The 13436-nt window shown below is 44.5% G+C and overlaps 1 protein-coding gene across 1 annotated transcript; it reads right to left on the bottom strand.

The window, feature by feature from the left end:
- Positions 2443–4249, bottom strand: LOC110437513. Its single transcript, XM_021465982.1, has 2 exons — positions 3079–4249; positions 2443–2988 (listed from the first exon to the last, which is right to left on the bottom strand). The coding sequence occupies exons 1-2, from the start codon at positions 3871–3873 to the stop codon at positions 2443–2445; spliced, it is 1341 nt and encodes a 446-aa protein (XP_021321657.1). The 5' UTR covers positions 3874–4249.

The raw sequence follows: 13436 nt of genomic DNA, 5'->3' as shown, positions 1-13436 counted from the left end.
AGTGGTACTGACTGTTGTTCCTCTGTACCTGTTAATAGCCTTGGACCTTCCAAAATGGGTTGTCAAAGCTATTGATAAAAAGAGGCGAGGATTTCTATGGAAGGGTCATCAACAGGCGAATGGGGGCAGTTGTCTGGTAGCGTGGGAGAAAGTGCAGCGACCACTTGAATATGGAGGCCTTGGGATTCATAATTTGGAACTTTTGGGCTGTGCACTCAGGATTCGTTGGTTGTGGGCTCAAAAGACAAATGCTGAAAGGCCTTGGGCTGGTCTTCCAATCTCTGTTCCTCTTAAGGCCAGAGCTCTCTTCAATATTGCAGTTGATGCCATAGTTGGAAATGGGGAGGAAATCTTGTTCTGGACAGATAGATGGCTAGATGGGCATACCTTGTCTGAAATAGCGCCTAACCTGTTCAGAAATGTCCCAAAACGAATAGCCAAAAGTAGGACTGTGGCTCAAGCACTGCATAATAGAAGCTGGGTTCAAGATATTAAGGGACCTCGTACAGTTGAAGTCTTGCTCGAATATTTCCGCATCTGGGATATGGTGGATGGCTTTGTTCTGCAACCAGAAAGTCCAGACCAATATAGGTGGAAGTTTACGCAGAATGGCACTTACAGTAGCAAGTCTGCATATGCGGCCTTCTTTGAGGGCTCCATTAAGTTCGGCCCCTGGAGAAGAATTTGGAAAACTTGGGCTCCCCCACGCTGTAAGTTTTTCATCTGGTTAGTGGTTCATAATCGGGTGTGGACAGCTGACCGGCTAGCAAAAAGAAATCTGCCACATCCAGAATCTTGTCCCTTATGTGATCAAGTGGATGAAACGATAAATCATCTGCTAGTGGGCTGTGTTTTTGCTCGACAAGTCTGGACCTTGGTTTTGGAACAAATTGGTCTGTTGCTTGTGGCACCACAGCATAATGTGTCTCGTTTCTCGAGGTGGTGGAAGAGATCAATTGCTGCTGTCCCAAAAGAAATACGTAAAGGCCTCAACTCTTTAATAATTTTGGTGGCATGGGAGATATGGAAGCATCGCAACTCTTGTGTGTTTGATAACAAGAGGCCGAACATTCAGGAGGTTTTTAGAGCTATTAGCTCGGAGGGGGAACTTTGGTGCTCAGCCGGTGCCTCCAAGCTCCAGGATCCTCAGGTCGCGGCCCTTTGAGACATAAAGCTTGAAGGATCTTGGTCGCTTATGAAAGTCAAGTCTGTAACTTAGTTCCCAAGGGGTTTGTGTCTGGTGTGTGTGTGTGTGTGAGTGTGTGTGGGTGTGTTAGCTGGGTCTTTCTTGACCCTTGTAAGACCTTTCTTCTACCTTAATGAAATGACACGCAGCTCTCCTGCGTTGTTCGAGAAAAAAAAAGGAGAGCCTACAGTTTTGTCTCAGGAAGGAATTTGAAATTCCACTCAGGGATGGAAAGGTCCCTAAACTCTTCAATAATCTGTAGAAAATCTAAGACCAACTTCACATTAGAGATAGTGGTCTACAAATTAGAAAGGGTGGCATTCCAAGATTTAAGGGCACTTCTAAGATTTTTAAATTTAGCAGTAAGGATCAAAGCAGAATCAGACAAATGGGAGGGAGCCCTCCCATGTTGTTGAACAATATTGTAGAATTCAAGGTGATCCAGCCAGTAATTCTCAAAGCGAAAAATTGAACCTTTTGGAATTTTGGTGGAAACCGAGATTGCATAGGGAACATGATCAGAAGTCTCCATTGTTAGGGGGTAAGCAAAGGTATTAGGATAAGATAAAGTCCAGGAAGTGGAGGTGAAGAACTAGTCAATTCTTTGAAGAAGAGGTGAAATCTGCTTATTCGACCAAGTGAATCTTTTGCCTTTTAAAGGAATTTCCACTAAACCCAGGCAACTGATGGCCTCATTGAAAAGATACATGTCCATTTGATCACCACCAGCTTGATTTCTGTCCTCAGGTGAACGACAGAGATTAAAATCTCCCACTATCATCCAGTCAACATTATCCGGCATGACAATATTCTTAAACCATTGAATAAACTCTCTTTTTTCTGGGTGGGTGCAGGGGGCATAGATATTTGTAAGGATCCAATGGGCATTATCATGCATAGAAAAGAACTCAATAGACAAAGCATAAGAATCCTGAAAAACAACATTGCCTGAAAAGCAGTGAGAGTTCCAAATAACAATGGAGCCACCGGAAGCTCCAACAGATGGGAGGAAAGCAAATTTATCAAAAGAAGGGGGCATATATTCCTTAAGAAACGATCATCAAAATGTCCCCTTTTTGTTTCTTGGAGACACACAATATTACAGCGACTGTCCACAATTCTATCACGGATGGCATTCCATTTTATTTTCGAGTTCACTCCCCTTTACATTCCAACACAAAATGACCCAACTTCTATTATTCATCATAAAAAAAACATGTAAAGAGAAAGCAGTCCTGAGATTAACTAAGGACTCATCACTTGTCCCCATCCTTCTTTGGGGCCTTGCTGTCCTTCTTCTTAACTTGTTTGGATTTCTTGTTAACAGGCTGAGAAGGAGAAGGTTTAGCATGAAGATTGACATCAGAGAGATCTTCTGGGTTGATATCGCAGAAGCTTGCATCGAGGTTTCTGATGAGTGAAGGAGAAATCTCGGGCGGTGTGGATGAGCAACCAAGACAATTCTTGTCCTTGTATGTTTGGAGCTTGAACCCTTTATGGAGCTTTTTGATTCTCAGGCTTCTTCGAACATCAGCTTCTGAAAGGATTGGCTTCTTTCCTTTCCTTGGCATCCTCTTGGCTTGGGCTTGCACAGTGGATTCAGGGATATCTTCTTGCTCAACCCCAGAAACACAGACATTAGTCAAATCCTCTATGATGACAGAAGAGGGGCAAGTCTGAAGAGAATCAGCTGGAGAAGAAACAGGTAATTGGAAAATTGTGGAATTACCAGGAGCAGCCTTGGAGAAATAGTCCCATGCAGGGGACTGAAGGAAGTGTTTTGCCCAGTCAAAAGAGGGAGACTGCAAGAGAGTGAAGGTGAAGAAATTAAGCCAGATATTAGGGATGACAACTGATGACATTCCAACATTAGGATTAGAGAAATGTCTCACCCACTGGCGCAGAGCTTCGGGGCTTGGCTTAAAGACAAGTGGGTTCATCCACATATTCTTAGCAGCAGGTTGGTAAAATTGAGCAAAGCCAACATGCAGGTTTTCTTCAATGTGCAGGTTCCCATTCCCTTCATTGACAGGTGGGTTGACATAGCCCAACAGATCGTTATAGTCAACTTCTTCCGGCACGAGTGGTTGCAGGTTTTCAAAGTTAGGGAATTCAACTATCTGAACTGGTTCAACTGGCAAGAGGGGAGGTTCTGGCTCAATCAATTGAGGCACTGGATCAGCTTCAGGCAGGAATTGGGCTTCATTAGCCGGCATCACATTGGGCCATTCATCCCATCCAAAAGCATTCAGGTTTTGAGGGTTGGGGTTCAGAACAGCGAAAGGATTGAAAGGCTGAAAGCTTGGGGTTGGCATTGGGGGGCCTTGACTAGGTTGGCCATAACCGAAATAGGCAAAGTTGTTGGGCTGAAAAGCATCATCATTGGCATCTGGCCTAGGAGGAATATCTTCATCTTGTGGCAGATCCCCAATAAGAGTTGCTTGGAAAATCTCACACTGCACAGTCCAGCTATCAGCAGATGGATCCAAACCTTCAGAGAAAGTAAAGAACCAGGGGGTGGAATCCAGGCCACTCACACGAGCTCTAACAAACACTCTGCCCATATTCAGGTAATCTTCTTCCCACAAAATTAACTTACCAAAAACTGACATAGCTTTATCAACCAGAGCATGGTTCCACAAATCAAGATTGAGTCCAATGAGAGATAACCAAACCTCATGGGTCATAACAGAAATTCAATTATTCCAAGCTTTGTCATTAGGAATGAACGAGATTGAACCATTACCATAGGGGATTGGACTATTGTGGATCAGGATGTCCCTCTAATGCATGTAAGTGAATTTGACGTAGGCCTGACCAAAGGGGCAAGGTTGGATGGCTTCAAAAAGAAAGTTGTGCTGCCCTAGAAAGTCATCAAGCACATTTCTAATGTGATTGAAATCCAACTGATTCTAGGGTAGAGGATTGAAAGTAGCAATAGCAAGGTCATTGTGTTGTTTCTGCACCTGACCAGTGATCACACGCTGCATCAAAGGTTGCCCTTGAACCATCACAAGTTGAGCTCCCGCAGGGAGGAAAGGGGTAGGATCAACAAACCGAAAAGCCATAGTATCCTGGGGAACAGAAGCAGTATTGTTTGGGTTTTCAGTCGCCAAGCTACATGAACAGAAGGGGGATTGCCCGAGACACCAAGAACAACACGTGCATACTCACCAAAAGAGGAAAAGATTGGAGGATGAGCAGGAGCAGACGACTCCAGAGCGTCACCGGCAAACTCCGGCGCCATGATCCGCCAGGTTCCACACCTCGGGATGGTCCACTGAACAGTTTGGGGTGGAGGTGGCAAGGAACCAAGACGAGTTCTGGCGTAATCAGCGAAGGAGGCATAGAAAACTTGTTTGCAATTAGTTAGGGGTCCACCATTCAGAGAATGAATGCTTGAGGGATCACCAGAAGCTGAAACGGCATCACCGGCTTCGCGCGGCAATCGAGGTGGTCGACGACACTTTCTAGAGTGAAGGCCTAATGTCCCACAAGACAGACAGGTGGGTCGGGTACAAGAATTTTGAACTGGGCTGTGCACTTGGTCTATGTGAGGCAAAGGATATGGGCCAAGAATGCCTTTAAGGGCTGGATTGAAAGCTGGTTTTAAATGGGGCCTAAAGCGCCTTAAAGTAGATTTATTAGCCTGGGTAACGGCCGAACGGAAGTTAACATGATTTTGAATGGATTGGCGATGAACATGTCGTGCTCCAAGATGAACAAGATTTGAACCTGACAAAGGAACATTTCTGGATGAATGTTTTGTTACTTCTGTCCATTGAGCTGCTTGTTCATCCAGCCAGAGCATGTACTCAAGCCGATAATTTGGCCCTCCACCATACCAAAGATGGAAATTGATCTAAAAATCAGAGCATTCATAAGAACAGAGACGAACAATATGAAAACCAACTTGTTGAGAAGCTACTGAGAAACGAAAGACACAATCAGCAAGAGATTTAACACGAAAAGCATCAGAATGACCACCAATCACAGACTGCAGGATAAGGGAAATGGAGAGTTCTGAAAGTCGAAACTTGCATCGACCCACAGAGAGAACAAGGAAGAGCTCGCGAGGACAGAAAGAGGATCAAAACTGACCGGAGCATTGTAACGACGCCATATTTCAGCCTCCACAGCTCTTCCAGGACGAGAGTTAAGGTGGGACAGATCCATGGCAGACAGGATCAAAGGAAATCGCCATTCAGAGCGTCATGCGGTGGAGGTGTTTTTACACTACATCATACTGACAAGAAGTATCCAATTTTGTAACAATCCATCACAATTTACTCCTAATTCACTAGAGGCCAAGCATGACACCATCAATATAGTATAGGTCATATATATAACAAAATATACAAGTCACATACAGCAGTACATAAATTAAGCACTCCATGTAGCTCTCATTCTGACTATACAAATTTAGAAATTATGTTTCAAACAGTATTTAACACAAAGTCATAGACAGATTGCACTTAATTGGTGACCAATTTGGTATAGAAAATAAGTCAGAATATAAGCTAGCATAGAGATTGCAGTTCAAACAAATTTAAGTTTTAGAAAAAAATTGCGAAGCAAGTCAGGTGGTCTTGTCGTCATTGCCTCGAACACCTGCTAGGTGTGGGCACTGAAGACATCGTTTGGCTCGAAGAAAGTACTCTGTGTCGATGGTCTCCCAGACCCTGCATGAGAAGAAGGTTCTGCAGGGATCGGGTTGGGGATGGGGAGAGTGGTCACCACCACCGGTGCATGGGGGCCCACTCGCCGTCGCTGGTAGGGTGTGCACCGTCGAGGTTGCAAACCATCACTGACACAAGCTGGGAGGAAACATGTTGTCATCGGCATGGACCCCTAGGTGCGCCAGCCGAAGTGAACCCCACCTGCACCGCTTGGAGCAGTACCCACCTGCACTATTGTCCATGGCACAACGTAGGTGGAGGTCCAACTAGATTAGGAGAAGGAAGAGAGAGATGGTGGCGGCGTAAGAGGAGCGGTGGAGGCAGAGGAAGAGATTCGGGAGGTGGCGTGGCGGTGGTGACCGGCAGCCAGCGGGGCTTGGTGCCGTGGGGAAAGGAGGCGAGAGAGAGATGACCTGAATGGGTGACGTCGGGTAGATCCAGTTGCGAAGTCCAAACTTAGGCCTTGTTTAGTTCCCAAAAAAATTTTGCAAGACCTTAAAATCTTATGACACATGCATGAAGTATTAAATATAGATAAAAGAAATAAATAACTACATAGTTTAGCTGTAATTTGTGTGACGAATCTTTTAAACCTAGTTAGTCTATAATTCGACAATATTTGTAAAATATAGACGAAAGTGCTACAGTGTGGGTTTTGCCAAATTTTTTAGAACTAAACAAGACCTTAACTCTTTAGTTAGCTGTATTTCATAAAATTTTTTAGTCCAGCAAGACGTGCTTTCCTAAATAAATAAATAAATAATAAATACTCCCTTTGTCCTTGGAATCTTCAATTTATAGAATACATGCGAGTCCAACTTTTCAAAGTTTAATCAACTTTATATAAAAGAGTATCAATATCTCTGACATAAAATAAGTATCTTATGAAAAATATTCTATGATAAATCTAATGTACTAATTTAGTACTATAAATCTTAGCATTTTTTCTAGAAATTTGGTCAAAATTTAAAAGTTTAAGTTAACACAATTCTAGAACTTGAAGTTTTTAGGAACAAAGGAAGTAATAAACAAGCAATAATTCACCGGCTAGATGATTAGTGTTGTGGCTCAATAGGATGAGTCACTGATATGTCTAAATGCAAGTAAAGCATCTAGCCAACACGCGTCACTTTTATTAGTCGTGACGTGTTTAGTTGAGAAGAGTCACTAGTATACTTTTTATTAGTGACGCGTCTAGACAAAATGCGTCACTTTCCTTACCAATGACACAATTTGTTGAGAAGAGTCACTAAGAAAACCACATATCAATGACACGCCTTGTTGATATGCGCCACTTCTATTATCAGTGACGCGTTTTCTTAGGGTGAGTCACTGATACCTTGTCATTAGTGACGCGTCTTGTTTCTAGGACATGGCCAGCAACTTAGCAGTCACGCGTATTGTTTACCCACATCACTAATATACTTATTGGAAAAAGTCTACTTACCCCCCTAAAGTATTGACCTGTGTCTAACCTAGGCCTCCAACTACAAAACCGGGTATTGAACACCCTAACATTTGGAAAACCATGCAACGAACCCCCTGGGGCGGTTTGGGAGGGCGGTTTCGCTGACGTGGCGTCCAGCGTGTCAGTGGTATTGACACGGTGGCGTGCTGGATGCATTCCAGGTTTGGTGAATTAGACTTACTGTTGGGTCCCACATGTCAGGCGCCCCCCTCAAATACTCCACATCCTCAAATACACGCCGCCGTCTGTGGAAAACGAGCTCTCGACTGCAGATGGCGTGGAGCTTGGCGTCGACTGCGGCATGGAGCGGCGGACTGAGGTGCTGACCGCCGTGCCTGAGCTCAGGGAAGCTGAGCCTGGCGGAGTCCCCGCGGAGGCGGAACGCGGTGCTGTCGTAGGCGAGCACGGCCTCCTCGGCGGGTGGTGGCGCCCCAATAGCCATGTGCGAGACAATGTGCGCTGCGAGGAACGCGCACCCCGCCGCGACTAGCCCCGCAGTCCTCCCACTGTAGTGCGGGAGCGCGAGGAGGAGGAGTAGAAGAACCAGGGCGGCCACCGCTTGGACCGCGGAAGCCGCGAGCGCGAGGCCATGCCGGAAGCGGAGGGGAGGCGGCGCCGGCGCCGGTGCCTGGTCGGTGGTGACCGGCCTGGCGAGGAGAGGCTCCCGCGCGCAAGGGATAGAAACAGGGGAGGACCCTGATCTTCACCGTCGCGGCTAGCAGCAGGACCCCAATCTTCACCGCAGCGGTCGCGAGGTGCTGCTTCCGCGCGCCACCCCAGCCGTCGCCGACAATGTCGTTCTCGCTGGGCTCCTTGGGGTCGTAGTACGCCTCGTCCGCCGCCGCCAGTTTGCCGCCGATCCCCGACACGCCCCTCTACAGCGGTAGCGACATGGCGGCTGGCTGCTACTGCTGCGGATGGATCTCACAAGCCGCACCAGTGCCGCATGGAGCGCGACACGGAGAGGATGCCAGCGGAGGGCGAGACAGGCACAGCCGCGCAGCGGCGGAATGCGGCGAGGGCCGTGGGCGGGACATGATGGGACGCTGGGTGGAGGAGGAGAGGGAGAGGGCAAGCACGACCATGGCAGAAGCGCCGCAGGCGTAGATGGCGAGAAACAGGAGAGGAGACGGAGTATTTGAGGGAGGGTCCTGACAGGTGGGGCCCACCAGTCTAGTCTAAATCAGCACACCTAGAATGCATCCAGTACGCCACCGTGTCAATACCACTGACACGCTGGACGCCACGTCAGCGAAACCGCCCTCCCAAACCGCCCTAGGGGGTTCGTTGCATGGTTTTCCAAATTTTAGGGTGTTCAATACCCGGTTTTATAGTTGGGGGCCTAGGTTAGACACAGGTCAATACTTTAGGGGGTAAGTACACTTTTTCCTATACTTATTAGTGACACATTTCAGCTCCAAGTCACTAATTTAGTGTCTCTTTTGTGCTGTTTTGGCATTGTGTCTTGCCAGATGTAACTGGACTGGCGACACAAGATGTGCGTTCTGTGATTCTCCTGAAACTATTCACCACCTCTTTTTCGAATGTTTTTATACTAAATTCTTGTGGCGAGCGGTACACCTGTTGTTTGCAATTGCACCCCCTTACTACAAATGATTTTATTTGTTAATTGGTCTAAGAGGGGTAGTAACACTTATAATTCTTTATTATTAATGGCAGCAAGAACTCTAGTTTGAACAATTTGGATAACAAGAAATGAAGTGGTTTTTGATAAATGCAGATCGAAAACTTTTTTGCAGGTATTATTCAGGGGAACCCATTGGCTTCGGCAGTGGGCAAGACAGCGGTGTGAGATATTAAAGGACCAGCTTCTGCTTGCTGGACAATTTTTGGAAACTTCAGCTCTGCATCTCTTCAGATCCAAAGGATATGGCTATCAACTAGGTTTATTGGTCTTTCATAGTCACACGCTTTCTTTCTATTTTGTTTTCCTTAATAAGTTATCTCAAATGTGTCGGTCGTCCGACTGAACTTTGTAATAATTGGCCTGATTCTACCTTATGGTAGATGAAGCCAGATATAAACTATCCTTTATCTAACAAAAAATCTAGCCGTGTGTGACATTTCTGTGGTATCCAGTCTTCGTATTGGATCTTGGTCTCATATTGCAGAATTGCTTAATTCACAGTATCAGTTTACTTCCTGCAAAGTCTCAAATTTAGTTGAAGGCCGACAATGCCACCCTACAAGGCCGACAGTTCTAATAGAGATTTGAGTTAATTTTTTACAAGCCTATTCACCCCCTTCTAGATCTCCTTTACCTTCCAATAGATCCTACGGTAACTCCACAGTGGTCTCAGGATATTATAGCAGGTTATGCTCGTGACTCGCAATCATCAGCCTTGATCTCCAAACTGGCAACAAATGCTATGGTTGTCCCTCATTTTTCTAGATCACGGACTTCTTAATTTTAAAATCGTATATGCTAACACGGCCGTCCAGCAGCAACTGATTGAAGCCTTGCACAGTTCCTCAGTTGGCGCGCATTCAGGCATTCCAGCAACTGTTAAGTGTGTACAACAACACTTTGCTTGGACTGGAATGAAGAAGCATATAGCTGATTTTGTGAAGCGTTGTGCAACTTATCTGGACGCTAAGCTAGAACGTGTGAAGTATCTAGGTCTGTTACAGCCACTAGTTACACCTTCGTCTGCCTGTGGTGTCAACTTTTTCATCTAGCTGGTGTTGATCTATGCCTCAGCTCGGCTAATCATCTGGAATCTAATGGCCAAATGGAGTGAGTGAATCAATGTATGCAAACATTCCTTCGCTGCTTTGCTAATGCCACTCCACACAAATTGTTTGATTTCCTTCATCTCACTGAGTTTTGGTACAATACTACGTGGCATTCGGTGTTCAATCGCTCGCCATTTGAAGCTTTGTATGGACAAACTCCTTGGCAATTGGGAATTGATTCTTCTGCTTCATGCTCGGTTGACAGTCTAGATGAATGGCTAAAGCAGAAATCTGCTATGCAATCCTTGATTCAGCATCAACTAGCCCATGCCAAGAACAAGATGAAGCTCCAGGCTGACAAACACCGAACTGAACATTCATTTGAAATTGGCACTTGGGTTTACGTCAAACTCCAACCTTATGTTCAATGTTCAGTTGCAGCTCGTGCCAACCAGAAACTAGCATATAGGTTCTTTGGGACATATTTGATCATTGGCAAAATTGGTTCAGTGGCATACAAATTAAAGCTACCAGATTCTTCTGCTATCCATCCGGTGTTTCACATTTCTTAGTTGGAGCTAACGGTGCCTACAACTCAGGTTGCCCAACCTCTACCGTCATCTCTGGATGGTTCGCAGGTGCCTGAACGCATTTTGCAGAAGGAAGATGCAATGGTGGGAACAGCGGTACGTCTTCAAGGCCTCATCCAATGGTCTGGTTTTCCTTCTTCACTTACTACCTTGGAAGATATGGAATCTCTCCGTGAACAGTATCCTCGAGCACCAGCTTGGGGCAAGCTGGACCTTATCAGGAGGAGGTTGTCAGTGGTCATGTGTGTGCAAGAACTGAAGAAGGTGAAGCAAGTGACGCCGACCAGGATGGACAAACTGAAGACAACTAAGCTGGAGAGCTGGAGATGGGCCGTGTCGAGGAGGTGGGATCACTGGCCCCACACGTGTGTACATGGGCCTCAATGGAAGTGACTGCCTCCACAAGCTACTGAGCTGAGAGCCGTAAGAAACCAGTATATGTAAGGAGAGCCAGAAGAGGAGGGGATTTTTTATCAATTCGAAGAACAACTTGTAACACAAGCACTCCTCTGTACTCTTCCATTCTAAGATTCCTCCTGCGAACCCCAACTACCTTCAATTCGTGCTTGTTCTTCTGCTAATTTCGTATTTCTCTAGTTGTTCCACACTGCCATACATACACTAGTACAGAGAAGAGCTTTAGCCCCGGGCCGTAACCTTAGTCTCTGCTATGAAACCGGGGCTAAGGTTTCGGGACTAAATGTCCCACATTTAGTTCCGGTTCCGAGGCCCAGGACTTTAGTCCCGGTTGGCAACAGCAACCGGGACTAAAAGGTGCGTCATGGTGTGCCACCTGGCCTCCACTTGTAGTCCCGATTGGTGTTACCAACCGAGACTAAAGAGTTTTTTCTTTTTTCCTTTTCTTTCCTTTTGGTTTTCCATTTAGGGTTTACAATTATGTTATTGTTATTTTCGAATGCATATTATTTGCTGCTAGTTTATGTAAACGCGCACCTATAATTTATATAATTTAAAGCATTACATATAAATATACTATAAAACACTATATATATATATATATATTATATGTATCTATAGTTCCATAATATAATATTTACACATATGCATCACGGATAAAGTATTTACAACACAATATCATCACGGATAATATTTACAACACAATTTTTCATTGGCTCCTCAGGGTTGAAATAGCACTCGCCGCCGGGATTTAGGACTTGGTTGTTAAGAAATCATATGATTGCCTCTTGAATTCCTTTTAGGCGAACCGCATCCAACACCTGCTCCTTCAACCACATCTCTTTTAATAGACATTAAAGAAAAAAAATTAGAGGTATGAATAAGATTTATTAAATAGCAACAAATAAATGAAATAAACTTATTATATATACATGTTACATACTTTTAGGTGCTCAAGATTAGTTCTGTTGGCATAGACTGTCATAAACTCACACACATAGTAGCCACACATATTGTTGCCCGGTGTCTGCCGTAGAACCCACTAAAGTACGATAGGCTTTAAAAGTGGCGCTTTCAAATGTGGGCGGTGTTTCTGCACAAACACGGCCCAAACCCTAGCAATAAAATGATCATTATTAATTATCTATTACCGAGTTAAAAGAGCAAAAATTAATATTTAGAGATCGGAGTTACCGTTGGATAATATCTATCATTTCTTGGTAATCTTCCTATGGTTTTCTCAACGAGTCATAGATTACCAAATTACATTGCCAGAGATCAATGACGATTAGTATCCAATGAAAGCTACATTTGTGTGCATGTAGGCAAAATAATTATATATCTTCATACTGATCTGGTTAATTAGTTAAATAGAATGTACACACAATTACGACACTTACTTAAAGTTATAGGGAAAGAGTATATATCTTGTTCTTTTGGTTGATCAAGAACCTCCGTAGATTTCTCTCTCCGTAAGACGGGGTCTTCAGGTCTTTGAATACAACATATGGACCACAAATCCAATCTCCTTATCATTTGTAACTTTGAGGTCCCACATCATGTTTCGGTATATGTATAGCGGGTTTCTGTAATTAGTTATATATATACATGATAAGTTACAGTGACATTATTGAAAGAAAAAATCACTTACAGACAGAAGCAACTGATTAGAGATTTGTCAAGAGCGTCCATGTGACATTGTTGGTGTAGCTCATTAAATTGAATGTAAATAATATCATCACCATGGAAGTAATGATAGTTTCTAATTGAGACACAAATATAGTCATCTGCTTTTCTGCCACATGCTGCGATGTACCATTTGTTTAGCATGTACATTTGCGTTCCAAGTTTGCTGAGGGCTGCAGGGTTGTATAGACTCTTGCCATATGCATATTCCTTCTGCCAATTGAATTGGTGCCCCAGCTATCATTTGGTGCCCCCTGTCAAGAATCTCCTGTTCTAGCTTTTGCCACAGAGGAATAGCAGTCCTGTAGCCACCTGAACCCAAGTGATGGTGGTATTGCTTTTGTTTAGCATTTTCCTGATTCTTGATCATCCGTGCCTGACCCTCAGAGTTCTTAAACTCTACGAACTCATCCCAAAAACGCCGGTGTCCGGTCATGTGCAACAAAAGTCTTGTACAGTTTCTTCTTCCAAGCCTGAAATTGTTTGTCCATCTTCTGCATAGCCCAGATTTTAACCTTCTCCTTCAAAGCTTCATCTTGTGTATCGAGCGTGAAAATTGAAGGATATCTAGCCAAATCAATTTATTGTCACGATCTGAGACAAAATTAATATTAGGGTTATCTTTTCGTTGCCTCCATTCACGAGCACTGACCGGGATCCTATCCCTTACAAGGTACCCACAGTGCGCAACAAATTTTTTAGAATTTGCCCCA

The sequence above is a fragment of the Sorghum bicolor genome, chromosome 8 (genome assembly GCF_000003195.3).
Source record: "Sorghum bicolor cultivar BTx623 chromosome 8, Sorghum_bicolor_NCBIv3, whole genome shotgun sequence".
Classification (NCBI taxonomy): Eukaryota; Viridiplantae; Streptophyta; class Magnoliopsida; order Poales; family Poaceae; genus Sorghum; species Sorghum bicolor.
This window is presented reverse-complemented; position numbering and strand designations above follow the sequence as displayed.

What these genes read in the sequence shown, in the direction of transcription:
- LOC110437513 (XM_021465982.1), bottom strand. Translation starts at nt 3,873, where the DNA reads ATGACCCATGAGGTTTGGTTATCTCTCATTGGACTCAATCTTGATTTG. An exon ending in CCGAAGCTCTGCGCCAGTGG is followed by an intron (nt 2,989 to 3,078) that starts GTGAGACATTTC and finishes ACTCTCTTGCAG; the next exon opens with TCTCCCTCTTTTGACTGGGC.